This window comes from Microtus pennsylvanicus, chromosome 8, assembly GCF_037038515.1.
Source record: "Microtus pennsylvanicus isolate mMicPen1 chromosome 8, mMicPen1.hap1, whole genome shotgun sequence".
Classification (NCBI taxonomy): Eukaryota; Metazoa; Chordata; class Mammalia; order Rodentia; family Cricetidae; genus Microtus; species Microtus pennsylvanicus.
The window spans coordinates 105,201,968-105,226,224 of NC_134586.1; the positions used below are offsets into that span (position 1 = coordinate 105,201,968).

Consider the following 24,257-nt stretch of genomic DNA (forward strand, 5'->3'; position numbering starts at 1 on the left):
TCAAGAGAACCTGCCTCAAACATGTGGGAAAGTAGGGACCAATCCATATTGTCCTCTGACTGCCACACTCACACATTCATGACTGCATGCATGAACAAACACACTCAGACATACACAAAAATCATCAACAAGTTAAAGACTTAAAATCACATCAGGACTCTCTGATAAAGTAGATACCCATATTAGAAAATTTTACATGGAAAAAAAACCAACAAGAAAATGGGGCTGAAGTGCTGACTCACTCAGAGATTAAGGACATGTGCTACTCTTGCAGAGGTCATTAGTGTGCTGCCTGCACCACCACCTCCCAGCTAAATAAACACATCTTGAAAGAAAGAAAGAAAGAAAGAAAGAAAGAAAGAAAGAAAGAAAGAAAGGAAGGAAGGAAGGAAGGAAGAAAGGTAGGTCAAGGGAAAAAGGTTTTGTGATTAAGGACATGCCATTATTTGTATTCTGATAGCATGATACCTAGACAATGCACAAAAATCTATCCTATGCAGTGCTCAGCACACTGTGGTTACCCACGCATCAAGCTTCTTTGTGTATTACTTATGGGCTAAAAATGGTTTTTAAATCGCAAAAAAGTTGGAGTAAGAGAGGAGAATGAGTACAAAATGAATTGGAATACCGGAACACCTGCAAGTCTATATCCACTTTAAGAAAAAAAGAGGGAAGCTGGGCAATGTTGGTGCACACGTTTAATTCCAACACTCAGAAGGCAGAGGCAGGAGGATCTCTGTGAGTTCAAGAGCAGCCTGGTCTACAAAATGAGTTCCAGGACAGTAAGGATTACACAAAGAAACCCTGTCTCAAAAAAAAACAGAACAGAACAGAAGGAGGGAGGGAGAAAGGGAAGGAAGGAAGGAAGGAAGGAAGGAAGGAAGGAAGGAAGGAAGGAAGGAAGGAAGGAAGGCCTGAAGGGATGACTTTGTGATTAAGAGAGCACTGGCTGCTCTTCCAGAGGTCCAGGGTTCAATTTCCAGAAACCACATTACAGTTATAGACAGTTGTCTATAAGTATATGGGATCCAATTCCCTCTTCTGGTGTATACCAACAAAATACTCATATACATAAAATAAATAAGTAAATTATTTTTAAAAATAATTCTTCTATGTATAACAATACAGTTGTCTATAAGTATATGGGATCCAATTCCCTCTTCTGGTGTATACCGACAAAATACTCATATACATAAAATAAATAAGTAAATTATTTTTAAAAATAATTCTTCTATGTATAACAATAACTAGTATAATTTTTTCAAGAATCATTATTGAATATATGCTATGAAATTTTACTCAGGTAAAAGTTGAACAAAATATATTTGGCTTATCTGTGATGAGAACTTCAAGACACTGGGTGAAAGAAATCCAGGATTACTCAGTATTGTATGCAGAATTATACAATATTTATGGATAGAATGGCTCAGTAATGGTAAGATGATGATTCTCCTCACCTGTTCCTTTAATTTACAGAACTCAAAATCATGGCAGGGCTCTTTGCATGAGTAAATTCATTGTGAACTTTATATGAAAACACAAGCGGCATAGGAGATTCAAAAATTATTCAAAAATAAAAATACAGTTGCAGGATTCCCATTATCCTTCTAAGATGCACTATAAAACTGTGGAAATCAGTCACTGAAATAGTCCACCCCAATGTCTACCAAAATACCTATTCGGTATTCTCCCTCAAAGACAATGGTTGCACACCCAAGGCAGTCAAGCCCAAAAGTCACCTGCCAGTTTTTTCCCCAAAGAACAAGACCTATGGGATATGAGTAATGCTCCCCCATCACGCATTTTTGGGGGGTAGGGTGAGACTAGGTTTCTTTACATAGCCCTGGCTGTTCAGGAATTCACAGCTCAAACATCTATGGTGGTTCTATCGCCAAAATAAAGTCCGCGCTTGAGCTTGGGTGACTCCCATCAGCCTGCAGGTCCTGTGGATGACCCAGGAGGAAACCAGCGCCACCTGTCTCATCCAGGCCACCTCTACTGTCCTGCAGCGCCGCCTGCTGGCTCTCGGTGAGGCTCTGCTTATTCCGAATTCTCCAAGGAAAGTGAGTGGGGCAGTCCCAGGCCCAGTCACTGAGATCCTGAGCTCAGCGGCTCCACCCGCAGCCACAGCCCGCCCTCCGCGCGCAGGATCAGCTCCGGCTGCCTGCGCGGCTCCTTGTCGTCGGGCCGGAGGCGGAAGCGCAGTAGTGTGAGCGCCAGCGCCACCTTCATCTCGCTCATGGCGAAAGTCTGTCCTATGCAGTTTCTGCGGGAGGACAGGGTGGGGGACTCGGAATACATCCGGACACAACCAACCCTTGGGGTTTGAACTTGGCCAAGTCCCGGTTGGGCCTGGGCAGCCTAGGGGCAGGAGGGGCAGTGATGCTCCTTGGACCCCGAGTGTGCATTCGCACGCCCGAAGTTCACTCAGACTCACGCCCAAGATAAACCAGGGCGAAGCTCTGAGCACAGAGCCCCCTCCTTCCAATCCTGGCTCTCTAGACCTTTGCACACACCCTGAGCAGAGGGAGGGAAGGAGACCCAGAACCTAACCATCCCGACTTCCCATTTCCCCCCAAACCCCCGCTGTCAGCTCCTGGTCACTATCGCTCTCACCTGGGTCCAGCAGAAAAGGGAATAAAAGCCAGAGGTGACCTCTTCTGAGGGTTTTCTGGGTCAAAGCGGAAGGGGTCATAGATCTGCGGGCCAAGCAAGACTAAACTGATGGGCCGTGTCCTTCTGCACACCCAGCCAACCCCAGAAAAGATAGATATGGTGACAGAAGAGGGACAGTTCTGGATTCCCAGGTACAAGCCTTGCCCCTCCCCCCACCCCAGAATTGAGGGGGGTCGCACCTCAGGATCTGTCCAGACTGAAGGATTGTGATGAACCCCAAAGATGCTGATGATACAGTCATTCCCTTTGGACAAGAAGTGACAGTCAGGAGGAAGTCAACCCTGCCACTGGGGACCACCAGGAGCCACCCCCCCCCCCATACAGCCCACACCTTTAGGGATGACCCGGCCATCTGGCAGCACAATGTCCTGGGTGCAGCACCGAGAGATGGAGATGACCGGAGGATGCAGGCGCAGACTCTCCTTGATGCACATGGTCAGGAAGGGCAGCTGGGCCAGGTCGTCCCTAAAGAAACAACACACAATTATCCAGATAGTAAAAACAATGCCGCGCCTGCTAGATGGCTTGGCCTTGGAGGGTTAGCACCCACGCTTCACGGCCTGACCACACCGAGTAATAGGAGAGAACCAGCTCTCGAGGACTGTCTTCCAACCTCCTCACATGTACTATGTACTACATGTACACACACACACACCACCACACACACACACACAGAGTAAACGGTATAAACGGTACTGACCAGCCTCACTGCCATTTGCTGAAATTCCTACTGCCTCCCCGTGATTATTAGTCCTATAACAAAGTTAACTTAAGATGAATCAAACATACTTGTTCATTTTATGATGTTTATTTGTATGTGTGTGTGTGTTTGTAGGTCAGAGGTCACATTTGGGCATCTTCTATATTTTCTGTTTTGAGATAGTGTGTCTCTCCCTGCATGTAAGAACTGGATGGTTAGGTTACACTGACTGTCCAGCACAATCTGATCTCCCACTCCCTGAGCCTTTTTACGTGGTTTCTGGGTATCCAAACTGAAGTCCTCATGCTAGCAGCAAGTACCTTACCACTGGGCCATCTCCCCTGCCCTGTTTATAGATTTTACTTAGTTTTTCAGACAAGATGTCACTAACTAGCCTTGGCTACCCTAGAACTCCCTGTAAACCAAGCTGGCCTCAAACTCAGAGATACACCTGCCTCTGCTTCCCAAGTGTTGGACTTAAAGGACTTGTGCTACCATACCTGGATATACATTGCTTTGTTGTTGTTGTTTTTTAAACAAGGTCTCCATATAGCCCATGCTGGCCTTGAACTCCCTATAAGGCAGAGGATGGCTTTGCACTGATCCTCCTGCCTCTGCCTCATCAGTGCTGAGAGAAGAGGAGTGAGCCACTACCCTTGACTCTGAATCAAAGACTAAAACATTAGAAAATCAAAACAAAAAAGAAAAAGTGGGAAAATTTACTTAATATTTTTAGGAACATTTCTAAGAAAAACATACTTATCAAAAGGTATCTTTGCCAAAACAGAATTATCACATACACTTATGTGAACGACCTTTAAAAATCAAATGGAGTCACTCAAGATATTGTAGTTGGAGGCAGGAGGATCACAATGTAAAGGCCAGCTTAGGCTACCCATTGAGTTAAAAGCCAGCCTTAGCTTTAGGAGACTGTGTCTCAGCAAGGTTAAGGGTGCTCACCACTATTCTAGAGGACCCAGTCTCACTTCCTAGCATCCACACGGGGCAGCTCACAACCACCAGTTACTCCATCTCCAGAGGATTTGAACCCTTTTGGTTGTTGAGGGGCACAAGTGTACATCCAAACATAAATAAAAATAAATCTTTTTAAAAGCGAATAAGTAAAAAATAAATACTTGCCTATGCTGACTAAAGCATGGATTTTCCACTGCATCTAAAAAACTGGGCCTATAACATTAGTTAATCACATCTAACATTTTCCAAGATTTATTGTTTCTTTGGGGCGAGAATAAGTGCACAGCAGGTTATTGCTAACTTTGAGCTAGAGTGGGGAGCGTCCCAGACTAACTGCAACTCTGTACCCACTTACCAGTTCTCCATGTGCCCCACCCCTTACCGGACTGATTAAGGAGAATGAAAAATCTACAGAGTCCAATAAGACAGCATAAGTGACATTCTCATGACAGAACACAAAGAATTCTTAAAACTCCAAAAGCTAGAACTGAAAGACCAGAAGGAAAGGGAGGTACGTTATTCATACAACTGAAGAATCTATATGTCATGTGATACCATGAATAGTATTCAAAGGAGTGATTCAGGCATGCCTACAATCCTGTCTGCCAGTTACAATGACATATGTGTGAGCGTGTGTTTGTGTGTGAGTGTGGGGGGAGTGTGAGTGTGTATGTGGGTGTATTGTGTGAGTGGGTGAATGTGTACGTGTGTGTGTGTGTGAATATGTGTATGTGGGTGAATGTGTGTGTGAGTGGGTGAGTGTGTGTGAGTGTGTATGTGGATGAATGTGTGTGAGTGTGTGTGTGAGCATATGTGTGAGTGAGTGTGTGAATGTGTGGGGGGTGCATGTGTGGGTAAGTGTGTATGTGAGTGTGTATGTGGATGAATGTGTGTGAGTGTGTGTGTGTGAATGTGTGTGTGAGTGAGTTTTGTGTGTGGGGGTGAATATGTGCGACTGTGTGTATGTGTGTGAGTGTGTAAGGGGGTGAGTGTGTATGTTGTGTATATGTATGTATGTGTGTGTGAGAGAGTGTTTCAAATAAACAAAGGACATATAACCCAAGAGAAGAGTAGAGGCTATGATCTAGGCATTCTCAGGGGTCAGACAGTAGAGATTTAACAAGAGATGGCCAAGGTGTTCATGTGATTCTAAGAGAGAGACACAGGAGAAGAGAACAGTGAGTTCCAGGCCAGCTTATAACTAGAAAAAAAAATTAAAGTAGAGCCATGGAGGTGACTCCTCAGAGACACTTGCTGTTGATCCTGACCGCCCAAGTTCAGTCCCTAGAACCCACGTGGTAGAAGAACAGACCCACTCCTGAAAGGTGTTCTCCGACCTCCACATGTGTTCCTGGCACGTGCACACCCCCATCACAGTCACACACAGATAAATAAATCAGTGAGATTGTACAAATCAAAAATAGCAACTACCATTCTGGTGCACAACTGTATTCATGGCACTGAACCTGCACTCACCATTCTATCTCCTCTGGTTCTCGGTCCCTCAGCAGCTCCCACACCTCCTGCCGGCAGCGCTCCTGGTATTCCGGGTGCCTTGCCAGGTTGTACAGGGTCCAGGAGAGCCCACTGGCGGTGGTGTCGTGACCTGAGGGGCACAAAGAAAAGTCTGAGTGTCTGGGCTGCTTTAGCATCTCAAGGAAAGGGGAGGGGAGGGTGGATGTTGGAACGGAGGGATCTGGTGTCTCCTCAAAACACCTAATTGGGATTGATAGACTCTTACATTCACTGTAGACCTACACAGGGACCCTCACCTCCAAACATGAAGGTGTCAGCTTCTGCTCGGATGGCCTCGTCAGACAGCTCCTCTCCATGTTCATCCTGAAGACAAAACTAGTACCCTCAACTCATTCCATGTCTGAGAAGTGACTCTGACCTGAGACAGGTTCTTGTCCCCTTGTGCACAAAGAATGCCTTCCCTGTCCTTTCCAGAGTTGGTCCCACACTTCCCTCCTTGGATTCCTGCTGTTGTCCACTCCTTCCACACAGTGCTCAACAGAAGAACTTCTAAAATGTCTCTGTATCCTGTCCTTACTTATTATAAATACTACCCATCGCTTCCCCAAATACCCTCTTGATCAAGTCCAACTTCTATCTAACATTTAATGTCAAGGTTCTTGGTTAAGTTCTCAGTTGAGATCCCTCAAAAGCCCACCTTGGCCAGCAAGAGCACATCAATGAAGTCCAAAGTCTTAGACTTAGTCTTGGCCTTCACAGATTCATCAACACTTTGGCTGGAGAGGGTGCGGCGTCTCTCCCTGATGACAGCATCTGTGAAGTTATGCACCAGGTCACAGGCCTTGCGGAAGCGCTGCCCGTCAGCAGTGAGATAGTACAGGAAGTCCACATAGAGGATGGGCTGGAAGTGCCGTTTCATTATTAGGGAGCTGAGCTCCAAAATGGCAGCAATGTATTCACTGGGAGACCTGCAGGGCAGGCCAAAGACAGAAAGCAACGTAACACACATGAAACCCCAGAGAAGTTTCAGCCAGAGTCACAAAAGCATAATTTATCCAGAAAAGGGCTCTAGCCAGGCCTACCTCTCCTGCTCCCTATTCCCCGTGAGTAGCCTGGCCCACCAGGACTCAGAGGTAGATATGGTTGTTCCTACCATTCTTTCACTCAGCATCTGCTCCATCTTTTCTTTCCTGATTTCTTGCAATCAAGTTCATATCCTCTTCTTCAGATCCCTTGTATCCTGTGTCTATGTGACATTCCTCTACTAGGTCAATTGTCTGGTCTTAGCTGTGACTTTGACTCCCAAATGCTTAAATGCCTTTCATGACTGCTTGGAAAACTCAGAGAGTTCATGCCCTTCTTGCTGGGTATACAACATCCTTAAGATCTGCCCACTAGATAGACATGGTGGCTTCTGACTGCAATCCCAGCACCTGGGAGAGGGAGGCAGGGGGATCATGAGTTCAAGTTCAGCCTGAGTTCAATTCTGAGTTGGCCTAGACAACATAGGAAGATACCATTACCAAAGGGAAGGGAAGAAGGCAGGAAGGAGAGAGGGAGGGAAAGAAAAAGAGAAAAAAGAAGGAAGGGAGGGAGGGAGGGAGGGAGGGAGGGAGGGAGGGAGGGAGGGAGGGAAGAAGAGCTTATGGAGCTTTTAAGATGAAAGCCTTGGTGGAGTGTACTTTGAGAATCTGTATCTTTGCCCCACTTCCAGTCTGTGCTCCTCGCTTTCTGGATGCAGCTGCTGAAACGTGGTGGGGCAGTTTCCTGCTCCAGATACCATGCCTCCTTTGCATTATGGATTTCCCTTTCAGAACAGTCATCCAAAATATACTGTTCCTTCTAAAAGACCAAGTTTTTATAACAGCAACAGAAAAGCAAGTGACGCAGGAAGGCGACGGGGAGGGGGGGCACTGTTAACTCCGCATGATTGGGGGAGTTTGTTTGTTTTTTTTTTCATTTCAGGAGGGCAAGTTTCGAGACGGGGTCTCTCTGAGTAGCCCTAGCTGTCCTGTAACTCTCTTTGTAGACTCCCTGGGTCTACAAAGTCACTCCCTGGGTCACTATCTGAGTGACAAGAAGTCTCACTCAGATAGTGACAGGAGACCACCCCCTTGATTAGATTAAGAAGTGCTTAGATCAAATCACTTACTTTCAGTGTGTGTGTCTGTGTGTGCGTGTACGCATGTGTGTGTACATGTCTCACATATGTCTTATGTGTACATGCCGTGTAGTTGTCTCATGTACATGTGCTGATAGATTAAGAAGTGCTTAGATCAAATCACTTACTACTTTCAGTGTGTGTGTCTGTGTGTGCATGTACGCATGTGTGTGTGCATGTCTCACATATGTCTTATGTGTACATGCCGTGTAGTTGTCTCATGTACATGTGCTGATACACGTTTGTGCACATGCTTGTGGAGTCTAGAGGTTGCCCTCAGATATCTTCTTCAATTGCACTCCACCTTGACTTTTGTTGTTGTTGTTGTTGTTGTTTTGGTTTAGCTTGGTTTTTTCAAGACAGGGAGTTTTGGAGCCTGACCTGGAACTGGCTCTATAGACCACAATGACCTTGAACTCACAGAGATTTCCCCGCCTCTGCTTCCAGACTGCTGAGATTAAAGGCACGTGCCACCAGCACGCGGCTCCACCTTGATTTCTGAGAAGGGGTTTCTCACTGAACCGGAAGCTCATTGACTCTGCTAGCGGATGAGCTCTAGTTATTTCCCCTGTCTAAAGCTCCCTCCAGCACAGGATCGCAGATATCAATCACACTGGCTTGGGGAGCTTGGGATCAGAACTCAAGTCTGTGGCCTTGCGTGGCAAGCACATCACTGACCGAGCCCCATCCCTGGCCCTCATAAAGCACATCCCTGGGTTCCTCTATGAGGGTGTTCCCCAGAGCACTGGCTGAGGGAGGGGGCAAAAGTCTCTTCCCACGGGCTAGAGACCCAGAAAGAAGAGCAGGAAACAGAGGGGGAAGCTTGCTAGGACAGACTACCTCTCCCTCTCCACTTCTTGGCCTTCCTTCATAATGGGAGGGGCTCCATGATGCCCTGCCCCACCCAGAATGGACTGAAACCTTTGAAACCAGGAGCCGACATCAGCCTTTCCTTCTTCAGTTGTCTCACTCAGATAGTGACAGAAGACCACCCCCTTGCCTGTCTGACTGATTGTCTGATTTACTTTGTTTGTTTGTTTCTTGCCTGTTTGCTTTGGTTTTTTGAGACAGGTTTTCTCTGTGTAGTTTTTGAGCCTGTCCTGTAGACCAGGCTAACCTCAAACTCACAGAAATCCACCTGCCTCTGCCTCCCAAGTGCTGGGATTAAAGGTGTGCGCCACCACTGCCCGGCTTTGCTTGCTTCATTTACTGCTTAGCCACACCTTACCTTTATCCAGGCAATCTTACCTCCCTGACTCTTTCCCTTCACCATCCTTCAATGCCTGTTATGACCCACATCCTCCAGGGAGTCCCCTCTGTTCCCTCTGGCCAGTCTTCTCTCCCCACCCTCCTGCCTTGGTCCACAGCTCAGGTTCCCAGACAAAGACAGTGACTCACTCCTGACAGTTGCTGTCTAAGCTGAAGACACATTTCTGCAGACTGTCCAAGGTCATGAGGCTGATGTGTTCAAACATGTCCAGACCGGCGCTTCCCTTGGCAGTCAGGTGCTGCCACTTGGCCTGGACAGAGAAGGAAGCAGAACAAGGCATTGGTTCCTGTGTCCTTCCCTAACTTCAAACACTGGGGTAGACACATACACACACACATACACACACACACACACACACACACACAGAGAGAGAGAGAGAGAGAGAGAGAGAGAGAGAGAGAGAGAGAGAGAGAGAGAGAGAGCGCACTTGGTTTTCTGCCTCCATAATAAGCCAGATGTGGATGGAAGAAAAGAAGACACGCTAGGAATCAGAAACCCCGAGTTCAAGTCTAATGCCTGCATGCCTCTGGTAAGCACATTTCCCTCTCCTGGTTCCCACTTGTTAAGCCTTCAGCAACAATTAACTTGACCACATCTGTTGTCCCATAAGCCACAGTCCACCACTCACACTTACTGCTGATGAACCTGGTACCGTATGGCCCCAGTTCCCTCATCTATGATGTAACTGTCATAGTCACCTCGACCTCAGGATGGTGCAGGAATTACAACAGACAATATAGATCATGTAACTGGCATAGTATTGCGGATGGATAGTAGGTACACCATAAATGTCAACCGGTGTGTGCCTACTGAAATAACTCCACACGGGGCTGAAGAGGTGGATCAGAAGTTAAGAGCACTTGTTGCTCTTACAGAGGATCCAGGTTTGATTCTCAGTACCTATATAGTGACGCACAACTGTCTTTAACTCCAGTTGTAGGATATCCAGTGCCCTCTTCTGGACTTTACAAGCACTAGGAATGTATACATGCAGGCAACACCAATACACATAAAACAAATATATATATCTTAAATATATATATTCAAATTCTTTAAGATTAAATATTTGAAAGCTATCCAATACAAACAAATAGACACAAACTTACATGCATGATGTTCACACTCTTATTAAAAACCTTCACATAAGGCTTCAGGATGTCAAAGTGGAATGCAGGTGTCAGCAGGCGGCGTTGGTGGCTCCATTTCTCTCCAGTGCTCACCAACAGCCCATCCCCTAGGAGGGCAGCCATGGCAGTAAGCAAAGGTTACCTTTCTTTGGGCCCACAGGGATGTCTCCTGACCCTGACCTTGAGTTACTCACCCAGCCATGGCTTCAGGAAACCATAGAAAGTCATTTCCTTAGGGGCCACTGCGGCTGCCGTGATGGACAATCAGGGGCCATGGAGAAATCAAATGTGAACTTCGGGAGTGGGTGGGGACTCTCAGTCCTAGGGCTGTGCACTTCCCCTCCAAGTCCAGCAAGGCAGGAAGGGGAAAGGGACAAAGGAAACTAGGAGGAAGAAGGACCTGAGACAAGGCTAGACCAGGCTGCAGTAGCAGGGAGAGCCAACATCAGCCTGACAGGGCACAGCATGCCCCAACATGCCTTCACACGGCTACTACATAGTCCAGCACATACTCCACATCTGAACCCCAGTACGACACCCTTGTATGCCTTTACAGAGATCTGGGACACACTCTCTGACATGTCCTGATACATCCTGAAGGTAAGACAGGGACACAGTTAGGAACACAACATATTTGATCTTCCCTGAGATGATACAGTATGGTCTAACATTGGAATGCAACAGTCTGACATGATCTAATTGTGCCCTTTAGATAACCCCAGATAGGATTTAAATGTGTCCCATTCACACTCCAAATGTGACCTAAACTTGCCTTATAATTTTCATGTATCCTCCTTTATACCATGCTAAGCATTGAGTATTTAGAGTTAAAGGCTCCCCTATCCTCAAAGGCCACAGGATGCTGGCCCCATGGCTCCTTCCAAGAACTGCCACCGCCTCTCAAGCAATCAAGCAACTCCAGGGCCAGCCACACACAGATGAACCCATCCAGATCTCCTGAAGTAATCCACCCACCCTCTGTCCGTCCCGAGTCACTTTCCAGTTTAAGGTCCCTTTCATCAGAAGCGGCTGAAGCAACTGTAAGACACTAAACTCAGGTGGGTGGAATCCCTGGCGGGCTGTGTGCCTCTTCGGGCATCAGTTTCCTGAACTCTAAACCCTTCTGCTCTCTTCGGCTATGCTCTATCTCATCTGTGTCAGATCTCTGTTAGAAGGGCGGTCATAGCCTCCATTCCTGGCAACGACCTCTTGAGAGGTGTCCTGATGAATTGATCTGATTATGCTAATGAGCCCATAAAATGATGAATGCTTGCAATGATGTTTGTCCATGCTATATTCTGGATCCTATGACAAATGGCCATTGAATAGATTTCTTTGTTTGTGAAAAATAAATTTTGTAGACCCATAGAACTTGAACACACAGAGATCTACCTGTCTCTGCCTCCCTACCACTGGCCTTAAAGGGGTGCACGCTACACCCAGCAGATCTTCATGTTTTATTTTATTTCTTTACTAGAGATGTTTTGTCAAGGATCAAAACGTAGGGAAAGATCATATTCCCTAAGTATGCAAAAGACCTTCTAGCCTTTTGCTTTTGTTTTAAGAAAGTGCTATAAAGACTCATGTGTCCTTTTCTGCTTTGGTTCTGTTGAAGAATTCACAAAACGGGTTGGACAGTCATGACTCAAGCCTTTAATCCCAGAACTTGGAAGGCAGAGGCAAGCAGATCTCTTTGTGTTCAAAGACAGCCTCATCTACAGAGTGAGTTCCAGGACAGCTAGGACTACAACAGAGAAACCCCATCCGACAAAAAAAAATGCAGTCTGGTTATTCGTCATTTTATGTCTAAAATAGTATGAGACAATCAAGTCACAGTGGGAGATGAAGAATCTGTCCTGTCACCCAAATGATGCAAAGTTAAGGGAGTCCCAGAACTCATGCTGGACCCACAGGGAATTTTTTCAAGGGGTTGAGCCATTAGGGTTCACCTTTCCCTAGATGAGCATGAAATCATCCCAGAGGAAGATGGAACCAAGATCCTGCAGCATGTTTGAGACCTGAACCCAGATGTGCTTGAAGAGAACTCTCCCTGGATTTTTCTGCCAACAAATTTCTTTAGTTGTTCTTTTGTTGTTGTTTGTTTGTTTAATTTCAGTGCCTACGCATGCAGTCTAAGGCTCTGTACATTGCAGAGAAGCATTCCACTACAAAGCTACACCTCCAGCCAGTAGAACTTCTTTCTTTCCTAAGACAACACTGGGCTGAATTTCCTTCACTCACTTAACAGAACGCAGGATCTAAAGGAACCAAAACTGAGGATAACATAGAGAAAATAAACGCACTGATCAAAGAAAACAGCAAGTCCAACAAACTCTCATCACAAAACATTCAGGAAATATGGGACACAATAAAAAGACCAAACCTAAGAATAATTGGAGTAGAAGAAGGAGAAGAAGTGCAGCTCAACGGTCCAGAAAATATACTTAACAAAATTATAGAAGAAAACTTTCCCAACCTGAAGAAGGATGTACCTATGAAGGTTCAAGAGGCATACAGAACCCCAAATAGGCTGGATCAAAAAAAAACATCCCCTCGCCATATAATAATCAAAACACAAAATATACAGAATAAAGAAAGAATATTAAGAGCCGCAAAGGAAAAAGGCCAACTTACTTATAAAGGTAAACCTATCAGACTTACACCTGACTTCTCTATGGAAACCATGAAAGCCAGAAGGTCCTGGATAGATGTACTGCAAAAACTAAGAGACCATGGATGCAAGCCCAGACTACTATATCCAGCCAAGCTTTCGTTCACCATAAATGGAGAAAACAAAATTTTCCAGGATAAAAACAAATTTAAGCAATACGTAGCCACAAATCCAGCCTTACAGAAAATAATAGAAGGAAAATCACTAACCAAGGAGTCCAACAAAGACCTCAATAACTCAGACATCTAGAGACCCTTCACCAGCGCAACTCAAAGAAGGGAAACACACAAACCCTACTACTTAAAAAGTGACCGGAGTTAACAACCACTGGTCATTAATATCACTTAATGTCAATGGACTCAACTCACCTATAAAAAGGCACAGGCTAAGAGACTGGATACGAAAACAGGATCCAACATTCTGCTGTCTACAAGAAACACACCTCAACCACAAAGACAGGCACCTACTCAGAGTAAAGGGCTGGGAAAAGGCTTATCAAGCAAATGGACCTAAGAAACAAGCAGGTGTGGCCATACTAATTTCTAACAAAGTTGACTTCAAACTTAAATCAATCAAAAGAGATGGAGAGGGACATTTTATACTCATAACAGGAAAAATTCATCAGGAAGAATTCTCAATCCTGAATATCTATGCCCCTAATATAAAAGCACCCACGTATGTAAAAGAAACATTGCTAAAATTCAAGGCAGCCATCAAACCGCACACACTAATAGTAGGAGACTTCAACACTCCTCTTTCACCAATGGACAGGTCAATCAGACAGAAACCTAACAGAGAAATTAGAGAATTAATGGAGGTAATGAAGCAAATGGACTTAACAGACATCTATAGAATATTCCACCCAAATAGGAAAGAATATACCTTTTTCTCTGCAGCTCATGGAACCTTCTCGAAAATTGACCACATACTTGGTAACAAAGCTAACTTACACAGCTACAAAAAAATATTACTAACCACCTGTGTCTTATCAGACCACCATGGATTAAAGTTAGAATTCAACAACAATGCTACCCCCAGAAAGCCTACAAACTCATGGAAACTGAACAGTCAACTACTGAACCATACCTGGATTAAGGAGGAAATAAAGAAAGAAATTAAAGTCTTCCTTGAATTCAATGAAAATAAAGAAACAACATACTCGAACTTATGGGACACTATGAAAGCAGTCCTGAGAGGAAAGTTCATAGCACTAAGTGCCCACTTAAAGAAAACAGAGAAAGCACATATTGGAGACTTAACAGCCCACCTGAAAGCTCTAGAAAAAAAAGAAGCAGACTCACCTAGGAGGAGTAGAAGACTGGAAATAATCAAACTGAGGGCTGAAATCAACAAAATAGAAACACAAAAAACAATCCAAAGAATCAATGAATCAAGAAGCTGGTTCCTGGAAAAAATCAACAAGATTGACAAACCCCTATCCAAACTAATCAAACGGCAGAGAGAAAATTTGCAAATTAATAAGATCAGAAATGAAAAGGGGGACATAACCACAAACACAGAGGAAATTCAGAGAGTCATTAGATCTTACTACAAAAGCTTGTATGCCACTAAACTGGAAAATTTAAAAGAAATGGACACTTTCTTAGATAAATACAATTTACCAAAATTAAATCAGGACCAGGTGAACAAGCTAAACAGACCTGTCAGTCGCGAAGAACTAGAAGCTGTTATCAAAAACCTCCCTACCAAAAAAAGCCCAGGGCCAGATGGTTTCAATGCGGAATTCTACCAGAACTTCCAAGAAGACCTAATACCTATACTCCTCAATGTATTCCACAATATAGAAACAGAAGGAACCAAAAGCCTTATCCAGGGTCAGTCAGGTTAGTAGCAGGGTTGTGGCTTCTATTAGACATGACTCACTCTCTCCTGCCCACCTGGCCTGTGCACGTATGGAAAGGCTGGGAGAAAAGGAAGAGAACAGACCAGTCATTGGATCCTGGGGAAAATACCTGGGGCCTGGAGCACGGGAGCAATGAACTTGGGGTGGGTGAGCCTCAGGATGGGGTAGAAGGCCCCAAACCAAAAGAGGTGGACATCAGGGTAGTAGTGGCCCAGTTCAGTCATCAGCTGCATGCCTTCCTCATTGCTCTTGACCTGGGGATGGAGAAGGCGAAGGTTAGTCTTGATGGGGGCCTCGGATAGTCACATTTTCTTGCCAATGAAATCACACACCACTCTTAGACTTCTCATTGGTTCATTCAGCTATGGCTCTTGCTAAAGCAACCTAGAAACCTGGGTTAAACTGTGTGCATCTTTCTTTAAATTTATGTCTCTATATGCATCTATTACATCTATATACATAGCTCTATGTGTGTCTCTCTCTGTCTCTCTGTCTCTCTCTCTCTCTCTGAAGACTTATTCTCCTGTCTCTCTTTTTTTATTTTTTATTTTGTTTTTCAAGACAGGGTTCTCTGTGTAGCCTTTGCTGTCCTAGAACTCACTTTGTAGACCAGGCTGGCCTCAAACTCATAAAATTCTGCCTATCTCTGTCTCCTGAGTGCTGGGATGAAAGGTGTGCACCACCACTACCCAGCTTGTCTTGTTTCTTGAGATTTATTGGTTTATTATCTGTATGTATATATATATATATATATACATATTTTATGCAGATGCCCATGTAGCCCAGAAGAAGGTGTTGGAACAACTGAAAATGTAGTTTCAGGCAGATGCCAACTGCCTGATATGTGGGCTAGGTACTGAAGCCAGCTTCTCTGCAAGAACAGCAAGGGTTCTTCGCTGCTGAGCCATCTCTTCAACCCCTCTCTGTTTCTTAGATAGATAGATAGATAGATAGATAGATAGATAGATAGATAGATAGATAGATAGATAGATAGATAGACAGACAATTGATGATGGATAAGTATGGATGCACAAATGATTTATAGATATGATACTTAATAGATAAGTAAAGGGAATAGGAATACATAATAGATAACTGACAGAGAGGTAAAATATCTTAGATATAATTAAATTTATGAGTGTATCTGTGTATATATTTCACCACCAATTATCTGTCCCACTTTGTGTAACTCTCTTTGTGTCTGTATCATTCTGGCTCTCTTTTGCTCTCTCTCTCTCTCCCTCTCTCCTTTGCCCCTATATCCCTCTTCATGTGTCTTTATTATATTTTTTTTACATCTGATTCTTCTGATATCTTCCCCCTCTCTTCTTACCATTCATATAGACTCAGAGTAAACTCAGCTAATTTTCCCCAGCACTGGCCAAGTGCCTCTGCAGTTCTGAAGCAAAGAATACTTAGAGACACCTATAGTCTTGGTTCTCAGTTCAGAAGGAAAACGAGATGAGAATTAATCCCAGCACTCAGGAGGCAGAGGCAGGTGAATCTCTGTGAGAATAAAGCCAGCCTGGTCTACAGAGTGAGTTCCATGACAGCCAGGGCTACACAGAGAAACCCTGTCCCAGGGGAAAGAAATAACTCCCCTCAGGAGAGAACTGACAGCCAGCTTAGGTGCTGGATCCCCATGTAAGGAAGCAGCCTTGGGAAAGAGAAGGGAGAAGATAGCGAAAGAGCTGATATACAAAGTTCAGGGGAGGGAGGACCCAAAAGTGGACACAGGGGGACCACAGGGAAATCAGGGAGACCAGGGAAGTCTCATCCTAGAACAACAAAAAGAGATTCTTGGAAGAATGATAGAGACAGAACAGTGGAGAGCCTTGGCAAGAAAGATTCCATGGGGCCAGAATTTGAGGAACTGGAAATGACAAGGTGAGAATAATAAGGAGCAGGCAGAGGGAGGGGGCAGCGTATGAAGACTCTGCCCATGAGGCTATGACGAATGAGCAGGCTGGAGAAGAACAAAAGAGGGATGGTGGGGTGGATGGATGGGAGCTTACACGTCACCCAACTGTCCAACATCATTGTGATCAAGAAAACATGAGGGGTGGCTGAGTTCATCCAGGACCTTCTAGTGGAGCATCATTCCAGTCTCTTTTAAACTACACATACTTTGTAGTGAGCCTGTTCCTGTAGAGAACCTTGACTAACACAAATTGTCGTGCCAGGAGTGGCTCGAAGGAAACTGAATTATAAGAACACTTTTCTCAGAGCTGGGTGGTGGTGGCACACGCCTTTAAGCCCAGCACTCGGGAGGCAGAGGCAGGCGGATTTCTGTGAGTTTGAGGCCAGCTGGTCTACAAGAGCTAGTTCCAGGTCAAGCACCAAAGAAACCCTGTCTTTGGAAAAATAAAAGGAAGGAAGGAAGAAAGGAAGGAAGGAAGGAAGGAAGGAAGGAAGGAAGGAAGGAAGGAAGGAAGGACTTTTTCTCTAATGGGTTGTTGGAATCTGGTGCTAACTCTGCAATTTGATTAACTGTAAAGATGCTTTAGTGGTTTGAATGAGAAATGCCCACAGAAGATGGATCACTTGATCCCCAGTTGGTGGTGCTGTTTGGGGAAGTTATGGAACCTTCGGGAGGTGGAGCCTTGCTGAAGGAAGTAGATCATGGGGGACAGGTTTTGAGGTCTTATAGACTGTGCTACTCTTCTCTCTCCCTCTCCCTCTCTCCCTCTTTGTTCTAGTTATGGATAAATGTGAGCTTTCTGCTTCCTGCTCCTCCTGCCAGGCCTTCCCACTATGAAGGACTCTGGAACTTTGAATGAAAGTAAACTAGTTCTTCCTAAGGTTGCTTTCAGTCATGGTGTTTAATCACAGAGCCGGACACTAACTGATACCATTGCTGAAGGCTTGGTAGTTCAGACTACTGATAACCAGTGGTGTGAACTGCTTAAAGAATTATGCAAGATAAATGCTCTGATAATCCTGATTCACCCACTGAGAGGAGCAAGGCCGTAATGACTCTCTAAATAAAACTTTTTAACATGACTGGGAAAATAAGGAATATAATATGCCAGCTAGTTGCTTCCAATGTTTCTAGATAAAATAACAAATAAACACAAAATGAGCTTAGTCTCCCAGCTCCAGTGGTGACAACCTGTCTAAAAGCTTGTAACTATGTCCTAAGAGAGAATCTTTTTTGTTTGCTTTCTTTTTTTAAGAAAAAGTTTTTCAGCCAGGCGGTGGTGGGCACGCCTTTAATCCCAGCACTCGGGAGGCAGAGGCAGGCGGATCTCTGTGAGTTCGAGGCCAGCCTGGTCTACAAGAGCTAGTTCCAGGACAGGAACCAAAAGCTACAGAGAAATCCTGTCTAGAAAAATAAAAAAAAAGAAAAGAAAAAAGAAAGAAAAAGTTTTTCTGTGTAGCCTTGACTGTCCTGGAACTCACTCTGTAGACCAGACTGGCCTCAAACTCATAGAGATCCTCCTGCCTCTGCTTCCCAGGTGCTGGGATTAAAAGCATGAACCTCCACGGCCCAGCCCTAAGAGGGAAACTTAACTTGAGTAGCTTGACTTAACCCTGCCTAATGCAGAGAGATTGAAAGGAACTTTCTGGGCTGGGAGGTAGAGGGGAGGAAGTCCTGAGGAGATATGAGATAAGGGAAAGCAGACAGGGAAGCTATAAAATAAGAAGTCCGTGGTGAGAGGTGAGAGAAAAGCCACACTTGAATCAATGCCATTGGAGGTGGAGACACTGAAATCTAAGTGTGGCTCTGGCATTGGAAACCATGGAGCAAGGGGCACAGATATGAGACTAAGAAACCATTTCCAGAAAGCGTAGCCATTATAGAAGAGGTCACAGGGAAAAAGAAGAAGTGGTTGGGATAGTGATGGAACCCAGGACATTCCATGTTTCATCTTGACCCCACAAAGGAAAACAGAGTGTTCAATGGAGGCCTCTGACACACTTAGAGAACAGAGAGCTAGGTAAGTAAGGAAGGACAGAACCTGAATTGTTGGAGAGGGGAGATCTCATCTGTCTTCTGACATTCAGAGTCCTCTGGGCGGAGGTAGAAGGATCATACCTCATTCCCACAGGGGAAAAGGCATCTCAGAGAGGTACAGGCACTGGCCTGAGAACAACGGAGATGGGCCTGGAAGGGTCCTATCACATGCGGTCCACTAGAAGGCCACAAGCCCAACAGTGGGTAGTAAGAACAGCAGGTGGGGAGGGGGCTCAGTCATACGCAACCTGTCTTGGGGCCTCTAACTACAACATACAACAGGACTGGACAAATGACAGGAAGAAACCTCAGGCCATGAGTCCTGATGAGAATGTGGCCCAAAGTTAGCTAGGGATAAGAAAGACCAAAAGAGAAGGAGGGGGAGGGGGAGGGGGAGGGGGGGAGGAGGAAGAAAGCTTCAGAACAGTGTGGACAGAGGCTAGGAGAGGACCTGCTTTGTGTGTGAGTAGAGAGGGACCCCTTGGCTTCCCTCACTACTACTATTGTAGGCCCCTAGCCCTCTCCCGACCCCCAGATTCCTAAGAACCGTTCCTGACCCTATGAGAACACATTCCTCCTGACACCCCCAGACCCACCTGCCGCCATACTCACCATGCCCATATGACCCCAAAACCAGTGCCCCGAAGGGGGCTGAGGGAAGCAGCGGAGCCGGCAGTAGTTCTCATAGAAGGTATAGATCCAGACCAGAATTCGGACCAGGCACCAGGAGGCCCCACCCAGCAGCAGAAGATGCCATGGGGAGGCAGCCACGGGCCCCAGTCCCAGCCAGGACAAGCTCAGCTGTAGCATCCTGCAGGGCAGATAGACAGAGGGTGAAATTCCGAGGTCCAGGAAACAGAGGTGAGCCGCCTGCGTCACTGGACAGGACTGAAATAGAGAAAGGAGAAGAGACACCCAGGGCAATGCAGGGGAGAGACAGTGAGAGAGGGGGACAGGAAAGAGCGACAGGCAGTTGGGAACTGTCTAGAGTTTAGACTGGCCCAGACTGAAGCACTGGGAAACCATGGACCTCCAGAACCAGCGGGCTTCCTGGAGCCACTCTGGCTGTAGACAGAGCTTCCACTATTCAGTCAAGGCCTTCCCTGTGTCCCCAAGCCTGGCACCTTCTCTCTGGAGCAATGAGTCCCAGGGGACCTCCTCTCTTCTTCTCCAGAAATGCTTAAGTTTCTGGCTTCGGACTGTGTGTGTGTGTGTGTGTGTGTGTGTGTGTGTGTGTGTGTGTGTGTGTGTGGACTGATTATTGGGCTGAGCCAATCATCCCCAGGCCTAGCCGTCTCCTCCCAGCCCCGGCAAGAGGCCAAAATGAGGGGCGGAGCCAACCCGAAGCGGATTTAGAGTGACCTTCCCAGGCAGGCAGGAGGTTCTGAGAACCTTCTATCTCAGCCAGGACAACGGTGTCTTAACAGCCAACGTCTCCAGCCTCCCTCGCCCTCTGCAGGCTCTCTGCACAGCGGGCTGGGGCACAGCAGGCTGGGGCACAGCAGGCCAGCATTTCTCAGTGCAGAACTGAGAGACTTGGAGCCTCTGCCCGACAGCTGCAAAGCCTGGCAGAATTCAAGCCGAGCCTCCAAGTAATCCAAGTTCTGAGTGGAGACACGACTTCCAGAAACAAAGAATTTAGCCCTACTGGGTCAGAGTGGGATTGATTCTGAAACTAAAACTCCCAGCTGAGGAGCCAGAGTTCAGAATTCATATAGGAAGCAGATGGGAGGGGTTAAGCTGGAGTTGGCCGTGGGCGGGGTGGGGGGTGGGTAGGGAATACAGGTGGGAATACAGGCGGGAATACAGGCGGGAGAGGAGAGAACTGGGTATGAGAGCTGAAAGAAGAAAACACCGATTTACATTTAAGGCAGGCTGTCAGAACAACACCATTATCCATTCAGCTGAAAGAGTAAAAGCCCGAGGGTATGCAGTAATCTATTCAAAGTCGTGAAAGATAACAACTGCCAACCCAGAATACTGCACCCAGCAAATCTATCTGTCATAATGGAAGAAAAGTGAAAAACTTTCCAGGGTAAAAATAGACTAAAGGAATGTGTGAGCACGGAGCCAGCTCTGTGAAGATGCCTGACGGCACCCTTCAGGATGAAGAGGGAAAAAACAGTCCATGGTGCCCAGGAAAAATAAAACAAGCTAGAATAATATTTAAGAAAGGGATAAAGCGGAAAAAACACATCAGAATGGCAGGAATTAACACATACCTTTTAATAATAACTCAGAATGTCATTGGTCTCAATTCTGCCCTCAAAGGCACAGGCTAGTAAATTGGAGCAAACATCTGGAAACATCTCTTTGTTGCCACCAAGAAATTTTTCACCACGAAACACAGGCACAACCTTAGCGTGAAACAATAGGTAGAAGTATTTCAGGGGAGAGTGAGATGGCTCTTGGGTAACAGCCTTTACCTCCTGAGTGCTGGAATTAAAGGTGTGTGCCACCACAGATGGGCCTAACATTGCATTCTTACCAGTGTTGGAATTAAGTGGCACCATTGATCACATGGGCCTAACAGACATTTGCAGAACATTCTGTGCATACACAGCAAAACACCCATTCTTCTCAGCAGCCTGGGGAGCTGTCCCTGAAACAGACCAGAAGCATGCCCAAGGCCCACCTCCTAGGTGAGTCTGGATGTCGTCAGTGAACACTAACCATCACACCGAGCATCTGAGTTAGTGGTGAGCCTAAATTATCTCCTTGGTTTAGAATTACCATGGAAACACACATCTGGGTGTGTCTATAATGCTTCCAGAAAGGTTTGGCTGAGAATTGAAGAGTCACCTTGAATGTAGGTAGCCCCATCCTCTGCTCTGCAGTTCCAAACTGAATGAAAAAGATGTTCAGGTAGAAACTAAGCTGGAAGCTTCTTCCCAACTGGGTAACCTTCACAGGACTGCAGATGCTGTGTGGGGTGATGAAGAAGAATTGTCAACAGTCCCACTCACCTGTGTACTTGGAGTATGCAGTGGTGTGAATGAGAACTGTCTCTCATAATATTAGCATTTAAACACTTGATCCCCAGTTGTTTGGGGATATTTAGATGCTGCACCCTTGCTGGGAGGAAGTATATCACTGGGGGAAGGCTTTCTGATTTTAAAAGCCTCCCCTGCTTGCAGTTTGTTCTCTGCCTTATGCTTACAAGGTGTGAGCTCTCAGCTTCCTGCTCCAGCCACCATGTCTGCCACATGTTGCCATGCTTTTCTTGCCACTGGGGACTCTAAACCTCTGGAACTAGAAAGCAAAATGTGCTCCCCTGCACTCCCTGTAAATCGCCTTGGTCCTGTGCTTTCTTACAGCAACTAAGACAAGACATTAGTGACTGAGCAGGCAAGACGTGTCAAGACTGTTATGGGGGTAACCAACTCCTTTCTGACTGGTACTGTGAACCCATCAAAACACTGAAGCTATGGCGGTCATAGATACTTAGGAGGCATCTTAGTTGAGATTTCTATTGCTGTGATGAAATACCATGACCAAAGGCAACTTGGGGAGAGAAGGGTTTATGTCACATTATACCTGTACATAACAGTTCATCACTGAAGGAAGTCATGGCTAGAAGCTAGAAGCAGGAACTGAAGCATAAACCATGAAAGAGCACTGCTTACTAGTGCAGGAGCCACCCAAAGGAAGTTCTTTACTTCCAACCATTATCGCCTGCCAGAGTAGGACTCAGACATCCAGCAGTTTAATGGAGGCCTGAATCTCAGTAGTTTACCCTGAAACAATACCTGGTTGCAGGAAGGACCACAAACTGAGATTACCTGAACACCTTCCAAGAACAGACCACCCAAAGGAAATGCCTAATGTTCCAACCACTGTAGATAGGATCACCTCAGAAACCCCTCACCCCCACTTTTACTACTATAAAAACCCAACTCTAACTGAGCTCAGAGCTCTCCGTTTATTCCAATACTTTGGACATGCGGAGAGACCAAGTTTGCAAACTTGCATAAAATAAAGGCTCTTCTTTGCTCATGTTCTCCCTCCTTCTGCTCCTCATTGGGACCTTGGGTCTCTGTCTCTATCTCCATCCATCACCAGATGAAGGTTCTATGATGATATGCAAGATATTCGTCAGTATTGCTATAGGCTAGGGTCATTTCAGGTTCCCTATCCTCAGCTGCCCAAGGAACTAACTGGGGACCTCGGCTTGGGCTCCTGGGAGCCACTCTAGGTTCAAGTCTCTTGCCAACCCTAAGGTGGCTCCCTTAACTAAGAATTGTGCTTCCGTGCTCCCCTATTCAAACTTCCTTTATCCCAATCCTCTTTTTTCCCCTAGTTCCCCCATCCTCCCCTTCTCACTTTTCTCTCCCCGTCTCCCCTTACCCCCATCCCACCCCACCCCCAAGATCCCAATTTTCTCCCCGGCAATTTTGTCTACTTCCCATAGCCAAGAGGATAACTATATGTTTTTCCTTTGGTTCACCTTCTTACTTAGCTTCTTTAGGATCACCCATTGTAGACTCCGTGACCCTTATTTATGGCTAGAAACCAATTATGAGTGAGTACATCCCATATTCATCTTTTTGGGTCTGGGTTACCTCACTCAGAATAGTGTTTTCTATTTCCATTCATTTGCACACAAAATTCGAGAAGTCATTGTTTTTTACCACAGCGTAGTACTCTAATGTGTAGATATTCCACACTTTCTTCATCCATTCTTCCATTGAAGGGCATCTAGGTTGTTTCCAGGTTCTGGCTATTACAAATAATACTGCTATGAACATGGTTGAACAAATGCTCTTGTCATATGATAGGGCATCTCTTGGGTATATTCCCAAGAGTGGTATTGCTGGGTCCAGGGGTAGGTTGATCCCGAATTTCCTGAGAAACCGAAACACTGATTTCCAAAGTGGTTGCACAAGATTGCATTCCCACCAGCAATGGATGAGGGTACCCCTTCCTCCACAGCCTCTCCAGCAAAGGCTATCATTGGAGTTTTTTATTTTAGCCATTCTGACAGGTGTAAGGAGGGAGAAGATGAGCAAGGAAGTCAGGACCACGAGGGGTGCACCCACCCACTGAGACAGTGCAGCTGATCTACTGGTAGCTCACCAAGGCCAGCTGGACTGTGACTGAAAAAGCATGGGTTAAAACTGGACTCTCTGAACATGGCGAACAATGAGGGCTGATGAGAAGCCAAGGACAATGGCACGGGGTTTTGATCCTATGCAATGTGCTGGCTTTGCGGGAGCCTAGCCAGTTTGGATGTTCACCTTCCTAGATATGGACAGAGGGGGGAGGACCTAGGACTTACCACAGGGCAGGGAACCCTGACTGCTCTTTGGACTGGAGAGGGAGGGGGAGAGGAGTGGGAGGAGGGGGAGAAGGGTGGGAGGAGGGGGAGAAGGGTGGGAT

The 24,257-nt window shown here is 45.9% G+C and overlaps 1 protein-coding gene across 4 annotated transcripts; it reads right to left on the minus strand.

The window, feature by feature from the left end:
- Nucleotides 1–1,308: 1,308 nt before the first annotated feature.
- Nucleotides 1,309–20,146, minus strand: LOC142856591 (cytochrome P450 4F6-like). Of its 4 annotated transcripts, none has more exons than XM_075984226.1 (13): nt 20,003–20,130; nt 19,491–19,689; nt 15,030–15,174; nt 10,580–10,633; nt 10,365–10,492; nt 9,387–9,508; nt 6,525–6,795; nt 6,124–6,190; nt 5,828–5,957; nt 3,008–3,141; nt 2,856–2,920; nt 2,617–2,699; nt 1,309–2,266 (listed from the first exon to the last, which is right to left on the minus strand). In XM_075984226.1, the coding sequence occupies exons 2-13, from the start codon at nt 19,686–19,688 to the stop codon at nt 2,089–2,091; spliced, it is 1,575 nt and encodes a 524-aa protein (XP_075840341.1). In that variant the 5' UTR covers nt 19,689; nt 20,003–20,130; the 3' UTR covers nt 1,309–2,088. The 4 variants fall into 4 exon arrangements, with proteins under 4 accessions (XP_075840341.1, XP_075840342.1, XP_075840343.1 ...); XM_075984227.1 differs by having other exon boundaries at nt 19,909–20,011; XM_075984229.1 differs by having other exon boundaries at nt 1,503–2,266; nt 10,580–12,658; nt 14,875–15,174; nt 20,003–20,068.
- Nucleotides 20,147–24,257: the final 4,111 nt, after the last annotated feature.

Coding starts and splice junctions, on each gene's coding strand:
- LOC142856591 (XM_075984226.1), bottom strand. CDS start 19,688: ATGCTACAGCTGAGCTTGTCCTGGCTGGGACTGGGGCCCGTGGCTGCC. Junction 6,191..6,524: donor ATGTGCTCTTGCTGGCCAAG/GTGGGCTTTTGA, acceptor TTTTGTCTTCAG/GATGAACATGGAGAGGAGCT. Junction 2,921..3,007: donor TGGCCGGGTCATCCCTAAAG/GTGTGGGCTGTA, acceptor TCTTGTCCAAAG/GGAATGACTGTATCATCAGC.